Below are 24,112 nucleotides of genomic sequence, written 5' to 3'. Positions count from 1 at the left end.
ATTCAGGAAGTTACTTGAGCTGGGGCCAGACAGAAGAGTAGACTGTCCAACTCCTGACATTTTCCAGGGCTGTGTGTCCAGAACTTGGTGACCCAGTTCTTCTCAGTTGGCCTTATATTCAGCTGAACAAGTCATCAGACTTATGAGGCATTTTGTTTTTTTTAAAACCAAAAACCATTCTTATAAAGAAAATGAAGCATTAAATAAAATATGCCACTATAATCTTGTATAATCTTAAAAGCTGGCAGGACTGGTCTATAAAAACAAGCCTGAAAGCCAAGGCAAATAGGCCTACGAAGCAGTCAGACCTGGGGATGTTGCCTAAGGAGGCCCGCCATGTGGTAAGAGCCAAACCAAACTCTTGATTTGGATTTCTTACTTAAGCACATCTAACTGTGAGGAGAAAGGTATGATCACTGAAGGACGGAATTAGGGTGTGACAGAATGACTTCTTTTCCATACTTTCTTTAATGGTGGGCAGTATTTTTAAAGTTAGATATGAAACTGAATATAGTAGTTGAAGAGAGGATATTTTCATGTAGATGCGCATAGGTGTTCCAGGTTCCTCTTTTACTTAGAAGGCATATATTAAGCTTATTAATGTGCCCAATCTAGTCCTGGAGGCTATGGATGAGAGATGGTACACAATTTTTAAATTTAATCTTTACATTCTTATGAGGTCTACATTATTATCTCCATTTTACATATAAGCAAACTAAGTCTCAGATAGGTGAGAAAAGTTGCCTAAAACCATATAACTAGTCAGAGTTGGATTCAAGACTCAAACCCAATGTGTCTACCTCAAAACCCCAGCTCTTTCTGATGTACTGCACCATAATGCCTAAAAAGAAATAGAGAGAGGAAGGTCTTAATTTTCCAGTATTCACAGTTTGCTTGAGGAGAGAGATGAGTTTGTGAAATAACTACAGAATAGTTTTATATATTTTTTTAAGATTTTTTTTTAATGTGGACCATTTTTAAAGTCTTTATTGAATTTGTTAAAATATTGCTTCTGTTTTATGTTTTTTTGGTTTTGTGGCCACGAGGCATGTGGGATCTTAGCTCACCCACCAGGTATCAAACCCGCACCCCCTGCATTGGAAGGCGAAGTCTTAACCACTGGACAGCCAGGGAAGTCCCCAGAATAGTTTTATATTTATATAAAGTATAAATATATTTGAGTATGAGACTATAGTCTGAGGACTACAAAAAGGAAACACTATGTTGCTTCTCAGTTGGTAAACAGATTTCCCCTGTACCCCCTCTTCAGCTGCAGACATTCCTCTTCCTGGCCTTCATACCCCTCAGAAACCTGGAAGCCCTCAGATGTGTATGCCCCTTACATTCTGTCACCACTCCCTGCCCTAATTTTGTCAGCTGTCACCCTACTGGTCCACCTCAGCCAAGCTGTCAGTATCTACCATCCATGTCTTCTCCCCATCGGGCCCTGCACTCCTGGGTCCATGCCTGCCCCCTCCTCAGGATCCCTGCTCCTTTGTAACTGCATCTGCAATCTTCACTGAGTTCCTTCTCCTCAGGCCCTGAAGATATTGAAATCTCTTCGAATTTACAAAAGCCCTCCATCAAACTGCCTCCTAATGAAACAGGAGGGAAGGGGGCAGGGCACAACCTTTAAAAGAATGATATAGCCATAGGACATGACAAAAACTGTTTAGAACTAACTAGATCCAAGATGGTGGAAGATTGGACTTCCAGTGGACCTTGAACCTCATTATACACTCATTGTAACACATCAGCATGCTAAGTGACACACCCACAGGTGCCATGACAGTTCCAAGGCTGACCATAAAAGGTCAACACGTGGCAGTGGCCCAATTCCTGGAAATCCCCACCCCTTCTCCAAAATAGTTGGAATACTCCTCCTACTCATTAGCCTATGAAATTACCCACCCCTATAAAAACTGACAACCCTGTACCCTGGTGCCTCTCGCCTTCTGAGACGGCCCATACTTTGTCCGTGGAGTGTGTTTCTCTCTAAATAAATCCACTTCTTACCCATCACTTTGTCTCTCACTGAATTCTTTCTGTGAGGAGACATCAAGAACCTGAGCTTCATTAAGTTCTGAGACCAGATGTGTGATCTCAATTAAAAGACCATGAGTTCAAGTCCCAATCTGAGTTGCGTGGTTTCACTAATGCTAGCACTTTTGCATTCTTCATCCTCTCTAGATCAAGCTACTTGAGATTAGATTACTTTATTTCCCATGTATTCCTTAATTTATCTTATTCAAATTTCTATCCCCTGTCTCTAGCCAAGGCCACTTCATAATTACCAAATTTTAGTATCTTCAGAGTTGTCCATTTTCAGTCTTTTTCTACTAACCTACTCCTCCTGGTTAAAATCTTCCTTTTTTTGTCATACTCTATATCACTCTTTTCTCTGGCTGCTTTCCCTCAGTCATTTCCTTCAACGTCATAGATACTATGATGCCCCCAGACTTTTGTCTTCACCTCTCTTGTTCTCGGTATAATCACACTTTCCCCTAACAAACTCATCTTCTTTCAGAGCTGGAATTCTCACTGATAATTCCGTATTCATTCAGTCCAGACCACTTCCCTGAACTCCAGCTTCTTTATACAGCCCCCATTCCGTGTCCCACAGTCTCTTCAAACTCAATGTGTCTAAAAGTAGAATTCCTTACCTTACATTCCAAACCTCTGACCACCTCCCCTGTTGCTCATCTTCATCAGCGTGACACCTCTGTGGACCAGTCTGCCTAAGTAAAACCTGAAAACTATCCAAGACACCTCTCTCCATCCTTCTCTCTCTCTTTCCCTGCTCTCAATCCCCTCCTAAGTATGACTCATAATGACCACATCCTCACACATAGTCTATTTCAGGTCCTTTTGTTTCACCAGGTCTTGATCTACTGAACGATCCCCTGACTTGTGTCCAAACTCTTCCTCCCCCAATCCACCCCTTATGTTGCTTCTGAATTACCATTACAAAGCCTATAATTTTGTAGTCCTTATCACCCATAGACATCGTTCCCAATGCCTTAGTATAGTATACAAATTCCTCTATTATCTAGCCCATTCTTATCTTTCTAACCCCATCATTTTACACTCTTCCCTATAATTGATTTACAGCATTTCCCCAGACTCATGCTTTCCTCTGCCCCTTTCCTTTGTACATGTTGTCCCTTCTCTCTGGGATTCCCCTCTCCCTCTTATTTTACCAGTGAGATTATTCGTTAGGAGCGATCTTAAATATTATTCTCTATACAACACCCCCCCCCCCGATTCTTTTCATGAAGCCCACTACACCTTTCCCTGTGCAACCATCATTCCTTACGTACACGTCTATTGGTATATTTGTTCCAAAGGGTCACAACCTTTTCATTATGGGGCTGTCTTCTGCTCTAGACTGTGATCTCATTCAGAGTAGAGAACTCAATTTCATTTTCATCCAGCTGGATTTTCAACAGCACACCTAAATGTAGTGAAAGTTCTTTCACTACTCTCTTTAAGGTATTCTTAAATGTTAATTGCACTTATCTAAATCAGTTAATTCTGTATCATAATAAATTCTTCATTAAATAGCTTTCTGTTGGTTTCTGTGTGTATGTCTTATCTACCCTTCTAGATTATCAAATTTTGGAGTCTTTTACTTTTACCAATTATCTTAGGGTGGATCAGGACTCTTGTAAAGCTAGATAGCCAGACCAAGATATTGGAAGTATTTTTTACTAGGCCTGTGATTTGTTACTGGGCTAGGAAATTCATAGGTAAATCATGAAACCAAACACTTTTTATGATTATTAAAGGATTCTGAACCAAATAAGGAGAAAAAAGTTTGATTTTGAGCTAATTAATTCACAGTCCCATTTCTCATATATTAATCCATTGGCTTTGCACTCAGAGCTTTTGTTTGTCACTTTGAGTGTCTCATAACATAGTATTTCTGTTATTACTATCTGGTAAATTCTCATGTTAAGTGTAGTCATTGATTTTTAATTCTTCTAACAAAATTTAATGAAAATTTATGTATGTTTTATCCTATTGCATTGATGCCTCCCGATAAGCAGTGACATCTTCTAGAGGAAAGGGTCAGGAGCTGGTGTGTTGGGGTCAATCAGAGTCAGGGGACACCCCAAGTTCAATGTCCAAGTTGGAGCAGGACAATCAGCATAGGATCTAAAGGGAGGAACGCAGGAAGTCTGAGAAAGCAGGACAAGAAGATCCATGTTCCAGGTTCATGGTCCAGAGACAAGGAGAGCATCTGGACACCTCCAGAGCAGTCTGGCTGTCTCTGCAGCATCGTGCTCAGCTGCTGCTTCCCTACAGGCTCCCGGCAAAATCTGCCTTGAATCAAAGGATTAGTCCACCTTGCCTAGAGAAAATGCAGTTGTTCAAAAGATGGAACTTTTTAGGTCCTGAGGGTTTTTCACAGTTCTGGAAAACTTACTTCAACTATTTATCCAGATGCAAATTCCTTGGATCATCGTTTTAGAATGAACTTTATTAACTAGGCTTGATCCAGGAAAATTCTATAATCAGTTATGTTATTAAGAAACTTCATTTTCATTTGAGGCATTCCTTTCTTCCTTCATTTATTCATTTCTGGGACTTGATCCAAACCTTATATAAAACATACACAGAAAGAGAGAAAACAAGTGGCCTCTTTATATAAACTATTCAAGAAGGAAATGAAGCCACCCAAATGTGGCCTATGCCATCTGTGGTCTGTGATAAATAGCAAAACTACAGTTATGTTTTTTCTTTAAATGTTAACTATAAAATATAAAATCCTTTTTATCAGCACCAGATGTCAAGCATGCATATTAAAATGACATGGTTTATTAAATAACATCACTTTAGACTCACTGAACTAGTAAAGACTATTTTTTTTTTTTTTTGCATTTAGGTTAAATGTCTGAAATTATGCATTACTTACTACTTTTATTCAAATATGTGAATACTAATATACATATTCCAAAATTTAAGTTTATAAGTAGAAAGATTCATACATCATGGGCTGAATCAAAATATTTTTCAATCCATAAAAGTAGATTTTCATTTGACTCCTATGTTTAAGATTTACTGAAATTTTCATATAGCACTGAAAATAAGCATTACTTTCTATATCTCAAGTCTAAAGGAAATCAGTGAAGATCAAATAAAAATAAAGAGTAGGTTTAAAATTATGTTATGAATTCTCTCTAGCCTTTTTAACAGCTTTTTATTTGGCTTTCATAGTGTACTTATTTGTGAGGAAATCTGTTATCTTCTGTTTCTCCCCACACCCCCACTAACTAAGAGTTACTACAGGCTTTTCTCAGCCTGAGTCAGGGAAGCGATAGCTTTGACAGTTAGGTAGGAACCACTATAAGGAATTTTTACAGAAATCAAAAGTTTTGGAAACTTCTCTACAAGGCTATTCTTGGAATATTTTGAATTCAAATTTAAAGTCAGTAATGAGAATTTAGTATGGCAATTAAGGAACAGTAAATTTTCATCTTATTTCTTCATGAACTGATACTCTGGTTGAAACTTTTCTCTTAGCAGGGCTCCTTAAAATGACTCTGGAATTGGAGATTACAATGCTTTTACATATCTCCTTTTCTCTTTCATTTTTATGTATAGTTTGTGCATAATCTTTTAAGTAGCTAACATGAGAGAGATTAGGAAAAGTTTCTTTTTGAGATATATATTCACCTACATCACAGTCAGTGAGTCTTAAATTATTTGGGCCAAAGTCAGTATGTAATACTCACATCCCTTATATTTGTCCAAGGAAACCAGCTTTCCAGTGGTAATCTGGTGATTAACCTTATCTGCTCATTGCTACTTAGACATTATTCTGTAATGTTTAAGTCAGGGTCACCGCTGAGTATAATTTGCTGAGTTTAAAACCAACAGGTGTATTCTGGACAAAGTAAAGAGCAAATAGTAAAATGGCTTACATGTTTTCCTAAGAGTTTATTTACTTTGGGATTTTATCTAATGCTTTTAGTTTTAAAGGATTACTACGAGGGCACTAGGAACAAATGGGCCCTTTGTGTTTCAGGAGCGGCAGGTGTTGAAACAGCTTTTTGGTTTCACTTGGACAAGAGTAGTCGATGTATTTATTGACTTGATTGATCATCACAAGCTCCACGGGCCATCGCCTCCCAATAAAAAATTATCTGGATGTTTTTATGGTTATCTAGTATTGTTCTATTCATTTAGTCTGCATATTTGTCTATGATACATATCTGGGTAAATTTGTTCCAAAAAGCAATTGTGTACTAAATTCATGTTCATAAAACAAATTCCTAAATGTTGTTATTCTTAGACTCTGTGAACATGGATTTATAATTACTATGGCTTTAACGGTATTAAAAACTTAACACCTTCTGAGGATCTCACCAAACGAGGCAAGTGACTCAAACATACTTCAAAGGAATTTACTAGGATTTATCCATGAGTTAATTCTAATCATTGTAGAGTTCCCGAATCTCCAGAGGGATAATTACCTGCCCTCAGCCATCTATACAACAGAGAGAAAGGGTCAAATACCCAGCATAGTGCTAGACATGAGTGTTTCTATATGTTGACTAAACACTCAACAAATAATAAAATATCCAGAGAAATAACCCATTGGTTGTCTAGAGACTTTTAATCTAATTGCCCTGGCATCAGTGAATGACATTATCCCACATTTTCTCCAAAGAGCACGCGTCCTTCTTTATGTTTCTGGAGCTGACTATAATCTCATGATGACTTTAGGGAGTATAAATAATTATCTCCAGGTTAGTGGCAGTTCCCTTATTATGTACCCATAAGTCACATTTTGGATCTTAGAGCTATTCTATTTGGATTTCCGAACAGAGGGGTTTGAAGTGTAAGATAGTGGGAGGTTACATAAGACAAGTGGCAATAGACTACGTGCATCTAATTTTTGTGTGTTTTTCTTTTTAATTGTGGAAAAATACACATAACATAAAAAAGTATTATCTTAACCATTTTAAGTGTACAATCTAGTGGCATAAGTACATTGTTGTGCAACCATCACCACCTCCATCTCCAGAGCTCTTTTCACCTTGCAAAACTGTGCGCATTAAACAACAGCTCCCCATTCCCTCTTCCTCACAGCTCCTGTCATCTAGTGATTTTTTTTTTAAACATCTTTATTGAAGTATAATTGCTTTACAATGGTGTGTTAGTTTCTGCTTTATAACAAAGTGAATCAGTTATATATATACATATGTTCCCATATCTCTTCCCTCTTGCATCTCCCTCCCTCCCACCCTCCCCATCCCACCCCTCTAGGTGGTCACAAAGCACCGAGCTGATCTCCCTGTGCTATGCGGCTGCTTCCCACTAGCTATCTATTTTACATTTGGTAGTGTATATATGTCCATGACACTCTCTCACCCTGTCACATCTCACCCCTCCCCCTCCCCATATCCTCAAGTCCATTCTCTAGTAGGTCTGTGTCTTTATTCCCGTCTTGCCACTAGGTTCTTCATGACCTTTTTTTTTTTTTTCCCTTAGATTCCATATATATGTGTTAGCATACTGTATTTGTTTTTCTCTTTCTGACTTACTTCACTCTGTATGACAGACTCTAACTCCATCCACCTCATTACAAATACCTCCATTTCATTTCTTTTTATGGCTGAGTAATATTCCATTGTATATATGTGCCACATCTTCTTTATCCATTCATCCGATGATGGGCACCTAGGTTGCTTCCATGTCCTGGCTATTGTAAACAGAGCTGCAATGAATATTTTGGTACATGACTCTTTCTGAATTACGGTTTTCTCAGGGTATATGCCCAGTAGTGGGATTGCTGGGTCATATGGTAGTTCTATTTTTAGTTTTTTAAGGAACCTCCATACTGTTCTCCATAGTGGCTGTATCAATTTACATTCCCACCAACAGTGCAAGAGGGTTCCCTTTTCTCCACACCCTCTCCAGCATTTATTGTTTCTAGATTTTTTGATGATGGCCATTCTGACCGGTGTGAGATGATACCTCATTGTAGTTTTGATTTGCATTTCTCTAATGATTAATGATGTTGAGCATTCTTTCATGTGTCTGTTGGCCATCTGTATATCTTCTTTGGAGAAATGTCTATTTAGGTCTTCTGCCCATTTTTGGATTGGGTTGTTTGTTTTTTTGTTATTGAGCTGCATGAGCTGCTTGTAAATCTTGGAGATTAATCCTTTGTCAGTTGCTTCATTTGCAAATATTTTCTCCCATTCTGAGGGTTGTCTTTTCATCTTGTTTATGGTTTCCTTTGCTGTGCAAAAGCTTTTAAGTTTCATTAGGTCCCATTTGTTTATTTGTGTTTTTATTTCCATTTCTCTAGGAGCTGGGTCAAAAAGGATCTTGCTGTGATTTATGTCATAGAGTGTTCTGCCTATGTTTTCCTCTAAGAGTTTGATAGTGTCTGGCCTTACACTTAGGTCTTTAATCCATTTTGAGTTTATTTTTGTGTATGGTGTCAGGGAGTGTTCTAATTTCATACTTTTACATGTACTTGTCCAATTTTCCCAGCACCACTTATTGAAGAGGCTGTCTTTTCTCCACTGTATATGCTTGCCTTTTTTATCAAAGATAAGGTGACCATATGTGTGTGGGCTTATCTCTGGGCTTCCTATCCTGTTCCATTCATCTATATTTCTGTTTTTGTGCCAGTACCAAACTGTCTTGATTACTGTAGCTTTGTAATATAGTCTGAAGTCAGGGAGCCTGATTCCTCCAGCTCCATTTTTCGTTCTCAAGATTGCTTTGGCTATTCGGGGTCTTTTGTGAAAGACATACAAATTGTGAAATTTTTTGTTCTAGCTCTGTGAAAAATGCCAGTGGTAGTTTGATAGGGATTGCATTGAATCTGTAGATTGCTTTGGGTAGCAGAGTCATTTTCACAATGTTAATTCTTCCAATCCAAGAACATGGTATATCTCTCCATCTGTTTGTATCATCTTTAATTTCTTTCATCAGTGTCCTATAATTTTCTGCATACAGGTCTTTTGTCTCCTTAGGTAGGTTTATTCCTAGATATTTTATTCTTTTTGTTGCAATGGTAAACGGGAGTGTTTTCTTAATTTCACTTTCAGATTTATCATCATTAGTGTATAGGAATGCAAGAGATTTCTGTGCATTAATTTTGTATCCTGCTACTTTACCAAATTCATTGATTAGCTCTAGGAGTTTTCTGGTAGCATCTTTAGGATTCTCTATGTATAGTATCATGTCATCTGCAAACAGTGACAGCTTTACTTCTTCTTTTCCGATTTGGATTCCTTTTATTTCTTTTTCTTCTCTGATTGCTGTGGCTAACACTTCCAAAACTATGTTGAATAATAGTGGTGAGAGTGGGCAACCTTGTCTTGTTCCTGATCTTAGTGGAAATGGTTTCAGTTTTTCACCATTGACGACAATGTTGGCTGTGGGTTTGTCATATATGGCCTTTATTATGTTGAGGAAAGTTCCCTCTATGCCTACTTTCTGCAGGGCTTTTATCATAAATGGGTGTTGAATTTTGTCAAAAGCTTTCTCTGCATCTATTGAGATGATCATATGGTTTTTCTCCTTCAGTTTGTTAATATGATGTATCACGTTGATTGATTTGCGTATATTGAAGAATCCTTGCATTCCTGGAATAAACCCCACTTGATCATGGTGTATGATCCCTTTAATGTGCTGTTGGATTCTGTTTGCTAGTATTTTGTTGAGGATTTTTGCATCTATGTTCATCAGTGATATTGGCCTGTAGTTTTCTTTCTTTGTGACACCTTTGTCTGGTTTTGTTATCAGGGTGATGGTGGCCTCGTAGAATGAGCTGGGGAGTGTTCCTCCCTCTGCAATATTTTGGAAGAGTTTGAGAAGGATAGGTGTTAGCTCTTCTCTAAATGTTTGATAGAATTCGCCTGTGAAACCATCTTGTCCTGGGCTTTTGTGTGTTGGAAGATTTTTAATCACAGTTTCAATTTCAGTGCTTGTGGTTGGTCTGTTCATATTTTCTATTTCTTCCTGGTTCAGTCTCGGCAGGTTGTGCATTTCTAAGAATCTGTCCATTTCTTCCAGATTGTCCATTTTATTGGCATAGAGTTGCTTGTAGTAATCTCTCATGATCGTTTGTATTTCTGCAGTGTCAGTGGTTACTTCTCCTTTTTCATTTCTAATTCTATTGATTTGAGTCTTCTCCCTTTTTCTCTTGATGAGTCTGTCTAATGGTTTATCAATTTTGTTTATCTTCTCAAAGAACCAGCTTTTAGTTTCATTGATTTTTGCTATTGTTTCCTTCATTTCTTTTTCATTTATTTCTGATCTGATCTTTATGATTTCTTTCCTTCTGCTAGCTTTGGGGTTTTTTTGCTCTTCTTTCTCTAATTGCTTTAGGTGCAAGGTTAGGTTGTTTATTCGAGATGTTTCCTGTTTCTTGAGGTAGGCTTGTATTGCTGTAAACTTCCCTCTTAGCACTGCTTTTGCTGCGTCCCATAGGTTTTGGGTCGTCGTGTCTCCATTGTCATTCGTTTCTAGGTATTTTTTGATTTCCCCTTTGATTTCTTCAGTGATCACTTCGTTATTAAGTAGTGTATTGTGTAGCCTCCATGTGTTTGTATTTTTTACAGATCTTTTCCTGTAATTGATATCTAGTCTCATAGCGTTGTGGTCGGAAAAGATACTTGATACGATTTCAATTTTCTTAAATTTACCAAGGCTTGATTTGTGACCCAAGATATGATCTATCTATCCTGGAGAATGTTCCATGAGCACTTGAGAAAAATGTGTATTCTGTTGTTTTTGGGTGGAATGTCCTATAAATATCAATTAAGTCCATCTTGTTTAATGTATCATTTAAAGCTTGTGTTTCCTTATTTATTTTCATTTTGGATGATCTGTCCATTGGTGAAAGTGGGGTGTTAAAGTCCCCTACTATGATTGTGTTGCTGTCGATTTCCCCTTTTATGGCTGTTAGTATTTGCCTTATGTATTGAGGTGCTCCTATGTTGGGTGCATAAATATTTACAATTGTTATACCTTCCTCTTGGATCGATCCCTTGATCATTATATAGTGTCCTTCTTTGTGTCTTGTAATAGTCTTTATTTTAAAGTCTATTTTGTCTGATATGAGAATTGCTACTCCAGCTTTCTTTTGATTTCCATTTGCATGGAATATCTTTTTCCATCCCCTCACTTTCAGTCTGTATGTGTCTCTAGGTCTGAAGTGGGTCTCTTGTAGACAGCATATATATGGGTCTTGTTTTTGTATCCATTCAGCCAGTCTGTGTCTTTTGGTGGGAGCATTTAATCCATTTACAGTTAAGGTAATTATCGAAATGTATTTTCCTATTCCCATTTTCTTAAATGTTTTGGGTTTGTTATTGTAGGTGTTTTCCTTCTCTTGTGTTTCTTGCCTAGAGAAGTTCCTTTAGCATTTGTTGTAAAGCTGGTTTGGTGGTGCTGAACTCTCTCAGCTTTTGCTTGTCTGTAAAGGTTTTAATTTCTCCATCAAATCTGAATGAGATCCTTGCTGGGTAGAGTAACCTTGGTTGTAGGTTTTTCTCCTTCATCACTTTAAGTATATCCTGCCACTCCTTTCTGGCTTGCAGAGTTTCTGCTGAAAGATCAGCTGTTAACCTTATGGGGATTCCCTTGTGTGTTATTTGTTGTTTTTCCCTTGCTGCTTTTAATATGTTTTCTTTATATTTAATTTTTGATAGTTTGATTAATATGTGTCTTGGTGTGTTTCTCCTTGGATTTATCCTGTATGGGACTCTCTGTGCTTCCAGGACTTGATTAACTATTTCCTTTCCCATATTAGGGAAGTTTTCAACTATAATCTCTTCAAATATTTTCTCAGTCCCTTTCTTTTTCTCTTCTTCTTCTGGGACCCCTATGATTCGAATGTTGGTGCGTTTAATGTTGTCCCAGAGGTCTCTGAGACTGTCCTCAGTTCTTTTCACTCTTTTTTCTTTATTCTGGTCTGCAGTAGTTATTTCCACTATTTTATCTTCCAGGTCACTTATCCGTTCTTCTGCCTCAGTTATTCTGCTATTGATCCCGTCTAGAGTATTTTAAATTTCATTTATTGTGTTTTTCATCGTTGCTTGGTTCCTCTTTAGTTCTTCTACGTCCTTGTTAAATGTTTCTTGCATTTTGTCTATTCTATTTCCAATATTTTGGATCATCTTTACTATCATTATTCTGAATTCTTTTTCAGGTAGACTGCCTATTTCCTCTTCATTTGTTAGGTCTGGTGTGTTTTGACCCTGCTCCTTCACCTGCTGTGTGGTTTTTTGTCTTCTCATTTTGCTTATCTTACTGTGTTTGGGGTCTCCTTTTCACAGGCTGCAGGTTCGTAGTTCCCATTGTTTTTGGTATCTGTCCCCAGTGGCTAAGATTGGTTCAGTGGGTTGTGTAGGCTTCCTGGTGGAGGGGACTAGTGCCTGTGTTCTGGTGGATGAGGTTGGATCTTGTCTTTCTGGTGGGCACGTCCACGTCTGGTGGTGTGTTTTGGGGTGTCTGTGGCCTTATTATGATTTTAGGCAGCCTCTCTGCTAATGGATGGGGCTGTGTTCCTGTCTTGCTAGTTGTTTGGCATAGGGTGTCCAGCACTGTAGCTTGCTGGTCGTTGAGTGAAGCTGGGTCTTGATGTTGAGATGGCGATCTCTGAGAGATTTTTGGCGTTTAGTATTACGTGGAGCTGGGAGGTCTCTTGTGGACCAGTGTCCTGAAGTTGGCTCTCCCACCTCAGAGGCACAGCCCTGATGCCTGGCTGGAGCACCAAGAGCCTTTCATCCACACGGCTCAGAGTAAAAGGGAGAAAAAATAGAAAGAAAGAAAGAGGATAAAATAAAATAAAATAAAGCTATTATAATAAAAAATAAGAAAAAAATCATTAAGAATAAATTTATTAAGAAAAAAAGAATTTTTTTTAATTTTTAAAAATAGATTTATTAATTTTTTATAATAAAAAATAAGAAAAAAAATTATTAAGAAAAAATTTATTAAGGAAAAAAATTTTTTTTAATTTTTTAAAATAAAAAATATGAAAAAACTTATTAAAATATTTTTTTAAAATATTTTTTAAAAATAGAAAATAAGGAAAAAATTATTAAGAAAACATTTATTAGGGAAAAAAATTTTTTTAAGTGAAAAAAAAAAAACAAAAAACGGACGGACCTAACCCTAGGACTAACGGTGAGAGCAAAGCTATACAGACAAAATCTCACCCAGAAGCATACACATATACACTCACAAAAAAAGGAAAAGGGGAAAAATTAATATATCCTGCTCCCAAATTCCACCTCCTAAATTTGGGATGATTCGTTGTCTATTCAGGTATTCAACCCATGCAGGCACATCAAGTTGTTTGTGGAGCTTTAATCCGCTGCTTCTGAGGCTGCTGGGAGAGATTTCCCTTTCTATTCTTTGTTCGTACAGCTCCCGGGGTTCAGCTTTGGATTTGGACCCGCCTCTGCATGTAGGTCGCCTGAGGGCGTCTGTTTCCCGCCCAGACAGAACGGGGTTAAAGGAGCAGCTGATTCGGGGGCTCTGGCTCACCCAGGCCGCGGGGAGGGAGCGGTACGGAGGAGGCGGGGCGAGCCTGCGGCGGCAGAGGCGTCGTGACGTTGCACCAGCCCGAGGCACGCTGTGCGTTCTCCCGGGGAAGTTGTCCCTGGATCACGGGAGCCTGGCCGTGGCGGGCTGCACAGGCTCCCGGGAGGGGCAGTGGGGAGAGTGACCTGTGCTCGCACACAGGCTTCTTGGTGGCGACAGTAGCAGCCTTAGCGTCTCATGCCCGTCTCTGGGGTCCGCGCTGAGAGCCGCGGTTCACGCCCATCTCTGGAGTTCGTTTAGGCGGTGCTCTGAATCCCCTCTCCTTGCGCGCCACGAAACAAAGAGGCAAGAAAAAGTCTCTTGCCTCTTCGGCAGCTGCAGACTTTTTCCTGGACTCCCTCCCGGCTAGCCGTGGCGCACTAACCCCTTCAGGCTATGTTCACGCCGCCAACCCCAGTCCTCTCCCTGCGATCCGACCTCCGAAGCCCAAGCCTCAGCTTCCAGCCCCCGCCCGCCCCGGCAGGTGAGCAGACAAGCCTCTCGGGCTGGTGAGTGCTGCTCAGCGCCGAGCCTCTGTGCGGGAATCTCTCCGCTTTTCCCTCTGCATCCCTGTTGCTGTGGGGTCTGCGCTGAGAGCCGCGGCTCGCGCCCGTCTCTGGAGCTTGTTTAGGCGGCGCTCTGAATCCCCTCTCCTTGCGCGCCACAAAACAAAGAGGCAAGAAAAAGTCCCTTTCCTCTTCGGCAGCTGCAGACTTTTTCCCAGACTCCCTCCCGGCTAGCCTTGGCACACTAGCCCCTTCAGGCTGTGTTCACGCAGCCAACCCCAGTCCTCTCCCTGCGATCCGACCTCCGAAGCCCGAGCCTCAGCTCCCAGCCCCGCCCGCCCCGGCGGGTGAGCAGACAAGCCTCTCGGGCTGGTGAGTGCTGCTCGGCACCGATCCTCCGTGCGGGAATCTCTCCGCTTTGCCCTCCGCACTCCTGTGGCTGCGCTCTCCTCTGTGGCTCCGAAGCTCCCCTCTCTGCCACCCGCAGTCTCCGCCCGCGAAGGGGCTCCTAGTGTGTGGAAACCTTTCCTCCTTCACAGCTCCCTCCCACTGGTGCAGGTCCCGTCCCTATTATTTTGTCTCTGTTATTTCTTTTTTCTTTTGCCCTACCCAGGTATGTGGGGAGTTTCTTGCCTTTTGGGAGGTCTGACGTTTTCTGCCAGCGTTCAGTGGGTGTTCTGTAGGAGCAATTCCACGTGTAGATGTATTTCTACTGTATCTGTGGGAAGGAAGGTGATCTCTGCGTCTTACTCTTCCGCCATTTTCCATCTAGTGATTTTTAATGAAAATTATTATGCTAAAATATTGCTGTATATCCATAAGGAAATATATGTTCACCATCACATTTATGAATATTTTAGAACTGACATAGCATAGGAAAAAATATATATGTTTAATCTTTGTCTCATCAGTTTTCCTGGGAAAGGAATGTCCCTACACTTCTGTGTCTAATTTTTCATGTACTATTGAAATGGTTACATGCATTAGGGGTTCATTTTCAAATATCTCCAACATCTTTAAGCTTTAGTAATATTTTTCAGTTTTTTTTTTTCAAGAACACTAATTTTTGTTGCTTTAATTTCAGGCATTTAATTTCTACTTTTTTCTCATCGTGACAACATTAATATTTTTAATATTCCATGTACATTTATCAGATTCAAGCTCTGCACCTTTCAATGCAACATTCTGTATTTAGAACTAAATGATACTTGGCCATACTTTTGTCAAATACCTTTATTTTATCTGGAAATCCCTATTTCACCTGGGTTGCACTGATTTATTCTGGAATCAAGTAATCTGACTTTAGTTCTTCTGTCAATGATTATTTATTATTACTGTCATTATTAATGTATGAGTAGCTCTATTAGCACTCAATCTCAAGGAGTGATTGAGAAAGCCTACTTACTATGTTTTGTTTCCTTTTTAATCCCTCAGGCTGACATTTCCCTGCAGCAACTGCTCTTAGCTCATAACTGAGAATTTTTAAGCAGTTGAGCTTGAAGAATCCCACTGGGTTATTTCTATGTTGAATGATTATTAAAACATTATTATGATATTTAAAAATGATTCTTAATATTTTATTATGTTCAGGTAACAAAACTTATCTTACTTTCTAATTTTATTCTACTTGCTATTCCAAATCAAATAGTCATTAAATATATTTGCTTCCAAATCAAGTCAGACCCATTTAAATATGATACACTACTCCAGTCAGTTGAATTCTCTCTAGAGTAGGAAATAGTCACCTACTTGATATTATTTGAGAAATGTGGAGAGAGCTTTCTCCTCCTCCATGTCACAGTGTCTCAGGTTTTACCATTAGAGATTCAGTACTTGGTGTTTGTCGTCAGACGTTGCCTTTAAAATGTGAATATCCTTGGGAAAAGTGAATCTTCTCATTGTTAGTCATCAATCCTTTTGTGAGCTTGCTTTTACCCAGTGTAAGTGTGAACAGAGACATAAAATTAGGTGAGAGAGAGAGAGAATAAAAATGGGGTGCAAGAATTGTGTGGTATAGAGCAGGGGTCCCCAACCCCCGGGCCACGGACTGGTAGTGGTCCGCGGCCTGTTAGGAACTGGGCCGCACAGCAGGAGGTGAGCGGTGGGCAAGCGAGGGAAGCTTCATCTGCAGCTCCCCATCGCTCCCCATCGCTCGCATTACCGCCTGAACCATCCCCCCCCCACCCCACCCCCCGGTCAGTAGAAAAATTGTCTTGCACGAAACTGGTCCCTGGTGCCAAAAAGATTGGGGACCGCTGGTATAGAGGACAAAGCTCTAACTGCATTAGCATTTTGTCTCTTTCATCCCTGACTCTCGTAGAGTATTATTTACATGATGCTTTGAAAAAGTTAATAAAATATAAGTCTCTGTTTTTGAGAATTTCCTTCAGAATAATCAACAAGTATTTATTGTATGTCTCTTCTATGCCACACTTGTTGCTCAGCACATCACATGAATTATTGTACTTACTCCTCAAAGCAACCCTGTTTGCCTGATGAGGAAATGAGGCTCAGAGAAATTTGGTAACTTTCTGAAGGTCACGCAGCAAGCAACTGCCTTTCTGATTGCTAAACACAGATCTTAACCTCTAAACTCTATTTATTCTTAGGGTAATGGGGAACCATTGAACAGTTCCAAGAACAAAAGCAACATGATCAAATTGTATTTTAGAAACATGACACTGGATGTGAATAGATTGGGGGGAAATAAGACTAGAGTCAGGCTAGAAGTTAGAAAGCTATTGCAATTATCTAAGCATGACGTGAATGTTGCCCAGGATGTGGAATTAGAAATGAAAAGATAGATTCAAGCAAGATTTGAGAGTAGGCATAAACACAATTTAACTGGAAGGACAGAAAAGAGTCAAAGATGATCTTGGGTTTCCGATTTGAGCACCCAGGTAGATGGCTCTTTTCATCAGTTGGAGCTGCTATGACAAAAATACCATAGACTGGGTGGCTTAAACAACAAATATTTATTTCTCACAGTTCTGCAAGCCAGAAGTCCAAGATCAAGGCACTGGCAGATGTGGTGTCTGGTGAAAACTCATTTCCTGGTTTGCAAATGACCATTTTCCTTGCTGAGTCCTCACATGGCAGAGAACTCTGAGGTCTTCATCCTCTTATAAGGGCACCAGTCCCATCATGGGGACCCACCCCCATGACCTCATCCAAACCAAATTACCTCCCAAAGGCTCCACCTCCAAATACCATCACATTGGGGATTAGGCTTCAACACATGAATTTGGGGAGGGACGCACACATTCAGTCCACAGCAATGGTGATGCCTTTCACTAAGATGGGAACACAGAAAAAGTATCAGTTAGGGGCTGGGTGTATGTGTGAGGGGGCGGATAATGTTGAGCTCCGAACACATGGTGTTTGGGGTGTCTGTGAAATGTCCAAACGCAGATGTCCAATAAACAGTTTACTCTATTGGCCTGAAGCTCAAGGAAAGAGATGTGGGCTGGAGATATAAATCTGGAGGTTATCAGGGTATGGATGGAAAGTAGATGAGATCACCCTGGAAAAAGTGCAAAGTAAAAAGAGAAGCCAGCCCTGCGCCATGTCTGAAAAACAAAATAAAACAAAAATAAATTAAATCAATATGCAAGAATGGCACAGACAAGAAGGGAATCCACCAAGAAAATGAAAAGGAACAGTTACAGAGGTAGAAGAGATAGCAGGGACCGCATGGGAGAACAGGAGCCTAGAAGGATAAAGCTTTTGACGGGAGGAGTGCTCAGCTGCCTTGGCTGCTATAATGTTACTGAGAGATAAAGTGAGGCAGGGGATGGTTTTAGCACTAAGGAGGTTGTTGGTGACATGAGGGCAGTGGAGTAGACAACAAAAACTAGACTTCAGTCTTCCTCTAGTTGCTAAATGGACGCATAGTATAGTGTAAATCTTTACATAAGTCTGAGAAAAATAAACTTCATGCATCTTCTTTGTCAATGAGTATTTTAATTACTTGTATTATTCCAAATGCTTTGTGCACACTAAAATCATTCAATCCTAATACCCTAATTGGTATTTTACTTTCATTTCTGGAGGCCATTTGATTCTAATTTTACAATCTGATTTTTTTTTTCAAACTCAGTGATGATATTCTTGATGAAGACAGTGTAATTTTGAGATATTAAGAGAGTTTTTATTTTTTTATACAGGTGCTCTCTGACAAACGAAGCAAAGAGAGAGCAGGTAAGTCTCTTTGATGAAGTCTGTTTTACATTTATCTATAAAAGTTGTTTGAAGAGCCTTGCCTAGTCACTATAAATTTAAGCATGCCACAAGTCTTGCTGAATAATTGATAGTCACAGTATGATGTTAAATTAGAGTATATTCTACATCTTGAAAACTGGATCAGTTCACTCAGTTTTTCCCTGGTCCTCGTGCAGCCATATTGTGGGTTTAATTCCTGTTTTGTACAGTTGGTTCCATACAGATAGAAATTACTTTGCATAACTAGACCTGTTGTGATCATTTTGCTGTCTATACAAATATGTTGTATAGATAGTGAAATCATTATGTTGTACACCTGAAACTACTATACTGTTATATGTGAACCATATCTCAAAAAAATTTTAATGAAATTAAGAAAAGAAATTCCTTTGCCTAACCAGACTTTATCTTGAAATGTATACTATAGATAAAGTAGTAACAAAAGATTACACCTGTACCAAAACAACTGCTCAGGTGAGTCCTCTTAACAATAAAAAAGGGTAGCAATTTTTATTTGTATAGCTTCTATATTTGGAAATGTTCTGCGTAAATCAAAATGTTTTATATTTTTTTATTTAAATGTTTTATGTCTTAATTTATTGACTTTCTTATTTCAATAACTACATAAAATAACAGCTAACAACCCCCTGAACCACCACTTCTTACCAACTGTTTAGCAGCTGTTGTTTTATTTGAACAGTTCTTTATTTGAACAGTCATTGTGGACATATCATTCTGAATCTTCTCATTTGTCCTTACTTCATGTGGTCATTTAAATGTTTACACTTGAAAGGAAACCACTTCAAAAACTTTGTGTGACTCCACTATACACATTCTTTACATGTTGAAGATAATGTGTTTCTGGAAAAGTTCAATGAAAAAATTAAAACTTCTTTTTTCTGAGTTAATATCTTTAAAGCCTTTTTTGAAATAATCTTGTCAAATAATGCCACTAAAAAATAATACTCTAATGCTGCCCTTATCTTCGGTAACCATCATTGTTTTCGTTTTCGAAGACCTCTTTTTCTTTAATCTGTTGGAGAAAACTTTTAGTCCCTTACTCAGGTACCCAAGATCTCAGCTTCAGTTCAAATTAGCATCAGCATTGGGTCTCTGAGATATAGTCATCTGCTGTTCTTCTGTCTCCTGGGGAGATTTGTAAGGAGACTTTCACACTGGACCAACAAGTGTGCAGGGCCCACCAGCTGTACCAAAATCACCAGAGTTTGCTTCTGCTGTTCTGTGAAATGCTTGTAGCATCAAGCATGCACAGTTTTGTCCATATCCGTTTTTATATTTGAGACCTTAACAATACATAACCTTCAACCAACTGACACCTACAAGTAGGAAATAAGCAAAGCCCACTTTAAAAATCTTATGAATGTGTCCCAATTGTAAACTATGCCATAAGTAGAACCCTCTGTGCTTCACCTCTTTTGTTGAAATTCCAACCTGAGCTAGAGTTGATCTTGAATTTATGTCAGCAAAGACTGTGCTTCACTCCAGGAATCACCAAATGAGGGATTTACACAAAAAAGTAGCATGTGAAGGTTTTAAGTAGAATGTGATAGATTTATTTTCTTTTTATCGTAAGCAAATCAAACTTGTTATAGTTAAAGGATACTTTCCATCACGTAAAAACTACAGTCAAGAGAGTAAATAAGAAACAACTGCCGTTAACTCCTGGCCAGAACTGACAAGTACTTTTCTAGCAAATCTCCAATGAGGAAGTCCGTCTTTGGTGACTCTGATCTGGTGTAAATGCACCAGATTGGATGTGGAGCTCATCTACAAGTATTCAGGTATCACGCAGTGGGGCTTCAGTCTACCAGAGGCTCAATTTTTAGCTGCTTATGCACTCTGCCATCTAGTGTTTCATCTTGACAGGAAAAAAAAAAAAAAAAGAATAGGCAAGCAGGCCAGCAGAAACTAGAAAAGAGTCAAATCAGTTTTCACATAAATATTTATGGAAAGCGCTTTGGGAATAGGAAATATTGGTGAGGGAAGTCTGAGGACAATTTTTCTTTACATGTAAATCAGAGGAGAATTTTTGAAGCCTAATTCAAATTTCCATGCAAATGTAAAATAGTCCATAAGTTTGGGTTTTTCAATTACAGCTGTCCTCTTTTTTTTTTTTAATCTCATCTTTCAGATTAAATTATTTTTACGATTCAAATTTTTAATGGTCATTCCTTCCTGCTGTTTGTAAAATGTGAAGTCAGATCCCCTCATTTCTGGCTTCCCATCATTGCTTCTTGATTGGAGTGTCCAAGAGCTTCTCTCTGTATGTTTTACCAAAGATGTAATATAGAGGTCAGACAGAAGAGGCTATTCAATATAGAGAGACGTAAGATGTAACATGACATAGAAAAAGGACATACGGTGACCCAGCGTCACTGTTTGCCCTTGTAAGGTGATTCTTAATGATTCTTTCTTGTGTGGCCTGATCCACATTTTCCTCTGGTCTCAGTCACTGGAGAGAGATAAATGGGGAACCCAACGTAATAGTGATGTCGAGCAGAAAAGCTTAGGCACAAGGAGGTGGTCTAAAGGCCAGTCAATGTGGTTACCTTCACTAATAGTTTAAGAGAGGGTGTCACTAAATAACTACACTCTTTTTTAAGGGGTATAAACTGTCCAATAGGACCAAAATATTTCAGCCTAGTTGTGGAAGGAATATTTGCTATGGTAACAGTGGAGTAAATTCTGAGTTTATGCCTATCACACTATGACCTTTGTGAGATAAAAAGTCAAAATGGAAATGAATGGTACATATTATGGTATGACTTCCTAATGGAATGAAAAATTAATTCATTTTTGAAAAGTGAATATAAATGTTTAAAAACTAACCCACATAGCTGTAGTTGACTTAATCTGTCCTTAAATTCAGTTTCTCATGGTACGTATTTTTCCTTTCTTCAAATTTGTAAATAGGAGACCAAAGCCAAATTCCAATGTTGCTCACTATCAAGAATATTTGAATCTTGTACTGATAAACTGTTCTTCACATACAATGTACATTTTGCTTCCAGAGTGTAAAAAAAAAATTCCTCTTGCATTTAGAAAATGATTTGAAAGCCTAGGGAAAATAAGGTCACATCTGAAGAAATCACTTATATTATTTTTTTCTCAGTAATTTCATTAGGGCAACATGGACAGCTCCTCCAAGCACAGTTTCAAAACAAGTTTCTTGGCCATAACTATCCCTGCTTCCTGAAAGTGCTGTAATTACTTTCTGCCCCCTCAGCTTCATTGTGTTATGGAGTTTTGATAGGCCCATTATCAAGAATATGAAGGCTCTGTCACAAGAATAATTTCCCAAGTGTTAGAGATGCAGGGCACACAGGGAGTCAAAAGTGCAGCCAAATCCAATGATTATGAACAGAAGCATATGCTATGGAATATACACATTCTTCCATTTCATTAGAATTTACTTGTAGTGACAAATGCCCAAGATCGAGAAATTCTCAGTGCCCCTCACCAACCCCAACTGGAAATTATGACTTCATTTTAACTCTTAGAGTGTTGAACATCTACTGTGTCCTTGGCACTGTGCAAGGTCTTAGAAACACAAAGGTAAATGAGATAAAATTATCCCTCCTTCAAGAAAGTTACCCAACTTAAATCCCCTCTCTTAATATTTCTTTAGTGAAACCAGAGCTTTTCAGTAAATGTGTGACTAGTGAAATTTACAATAATTTAATAAGTTTTAAAATTGTGATTTCCTATGGCTACATAAAGAGAAGCAATTACCATTCGTGGCACTATGCCCACATGAGGCAAAAGGAAAGCATCAGCGTGTTCCGAGAGGAAACTTGGTTTTATTTTATATTAATTTGTATGAATCTCTATTGTTGAAATGCAAGTGCAACATAAAGCTTAAGAGCTATGTAAACCTAGTTCACATTCTTTCGCTCCATATTTGAGTTGTACCAGTTTATTCTGGATACTTACTTATAGCCCTTGTAATCTGCCAATTTAAATACAGGTGGAAAGGAGAGTGGTTTTTATTCACCATTCCTACCTCTTGCACCTGGCATGCGAAGTCTTCTCCAGGGCAGTGCTTCCCAAATATCTATCAAAAAGCCCCAAATAACAGGAAGTCGGGGAAATTGCCAAGCCAGCAAACATGAAATTTGTTTGACCTGAAGAATTCAGATGACTTTTGCATTGCTATTTCCTCCACTTTAAATGCTTGTCTCCGACTCTTAGCATGGTTGTCTCCTCATCATCCAGCTTAAATCCACCTGCTTTTTTTTTTTTAAATAAATTTATTTATTTTTGGCTGCGTTGGGTCTTCGTTGCTGCGCGCAGGCTTTCTCTAGTTGCAGAGAGCGGGGGCTACTCTTTGTTGCGGTGCGTGGGCTTCTCATTGAGGCGGCTTCTCTTGTTGTGGAGCACGGGCTTGGTTGCTCCACGGCATGTGGGATCTTCCCAGCCCAGGGCCCGAACCCGTGTCCTCTGCATTGGCAAGGCAGATTCTTAACCACTGCGCCACCAGGGAAGCCCTCTAAATCCATCTGCTTTTAAAACTCTTCTCTGCCCCCTCTGTCTGAAGAGGTTGCCTCCTCCCCCAACTAATTTCTAGCTCTGCAACTCTGTTTCTTTCACAGCACTTGTCAGAATTTAATTTCTTCCTTCCTTCCTTCCTTCCTTCCTTCCTTCCTTCCTTCCTCCCTTCCTCCCTCCCTCCCTCCCTCCCTCCCTCTCTTCCTTTTTCCTTCCTTCCTCACTTCCTACCTACTTCCTTCCTTTCCATTAGATTAGATTGCCCATGTCTTATTTATTGTTTTATCCCCTGTGCCCAGCAGACTGCTGCCACATAACAGGCACTCAAAAACATTTGATGACTAGAAGAATTCCTGAATAACTGTTTTGTATTAATATAATTATGTGCCATCTAGAAAAAATATATATGCAGTAGGAAGACCACTGTGTTTATGCAGTGGCTTTGTGACATTCTTGGCACATTGCTGAGTACCCAGTTTGAAGAGGATAAGTCTGGGATATTAGAGGAAGATAGAGGATCAGTGTTTATTGAGTGCCTACTGTGTGCTAGATTATGATAGATTCTTTATGAATATTCACTCATTCAATCCTCAAGAAACCCTGTAATGTAAGAGGTATTGTCCTCACTTTTTACATATAAAAAATAAGGGTCAGTAAGATTAAATTGCTCAATGAGTGTCTAAGTTGGAATTTAAACCTGGTTCTATTTAATTTTTAAGACCATGTACTTTTCACTAAACAAATACTTCTTGAGGAGTATAGTGGGATTGTGGGGTGGTGGGGGCCCTGGGAGTTGCTAGTTGCTACTACTTGTCCAACCACTGTATTTTATGTATTCATAAATTTATTGAGTTATTGCGTAGGCATTATGATTCATTACATAATGAACACGAAGAAGGAAAAGACAGTGTCTTCCCTGGAGGAGCTCACAGTTAGTGGGGAAGAGAATAAACAAACAATACATAAAGTGATCAAAATGTAGATATTTTCTATTATATTTATATACCTGCAATTTAGAGTGTAAATATGGCAAGGACACAGGCAGGATCCTTAAAATCAAGGAAAAATTACTTTTGCAAATATTTTAATGAAACTTCATTTAAATGTCCCCTCATAAATAGTAATCATTTATGAAAAATGAGTTCTGGAGACCAAAATTGAAGCAAAGAAAGAGGTTGGATCTTATGGTTGCTGTTGTTGCCTCTATAGTATCTTTGGAGGAAGCCAGACTTGAGCAAACCCTAAATGATAAAGACAAATCAGTACCTGGTTTCTCCCCTTTGTGGTCTTTTGGGAAATGAGGCAGATTCTTC

General features: G+C 39.0%; 1 protein-coding gene across 1 annotated transcript in view; it reads left to right on the top strand.

Moving 5' to 3' along the window:
• The window catches only part of STARD13 (StAR related lipid transfer domain containing 13), a 391,062-nt gene that overhangs the window by 67,086 nt on the left and 299,864 nt on the right, over nt 1-24,112 (top strand). The window contains exon 2 of the mRNA XM_082365302.1: nt 18,236-18,269. Coding sequence (XP_082221428.1) covers nt 18,236-18,269 — 34 coding nt within the window. The remainder of the gene's footprint in view (nt 1-18,235; nt 18,270-24,112) is intronic.

Source organism: Balaenoptera borealis, assembly GCF_965194805.1.
Source record: "Balaenoptera borealis genome assembly, chromosome: 18".
Lineage (NCBI taxonomy): Eukaryota > Metazoa > Chordata > Mammalia > Artiodactyla > Balaenopteridae > Balaenoptera > Balaenoptera borealis.
The sequence above is the reverse complement of the archived record's forward strand: the minus strand, read 5'-3'. Positions and strand labels throughout refer to the sequence as shown.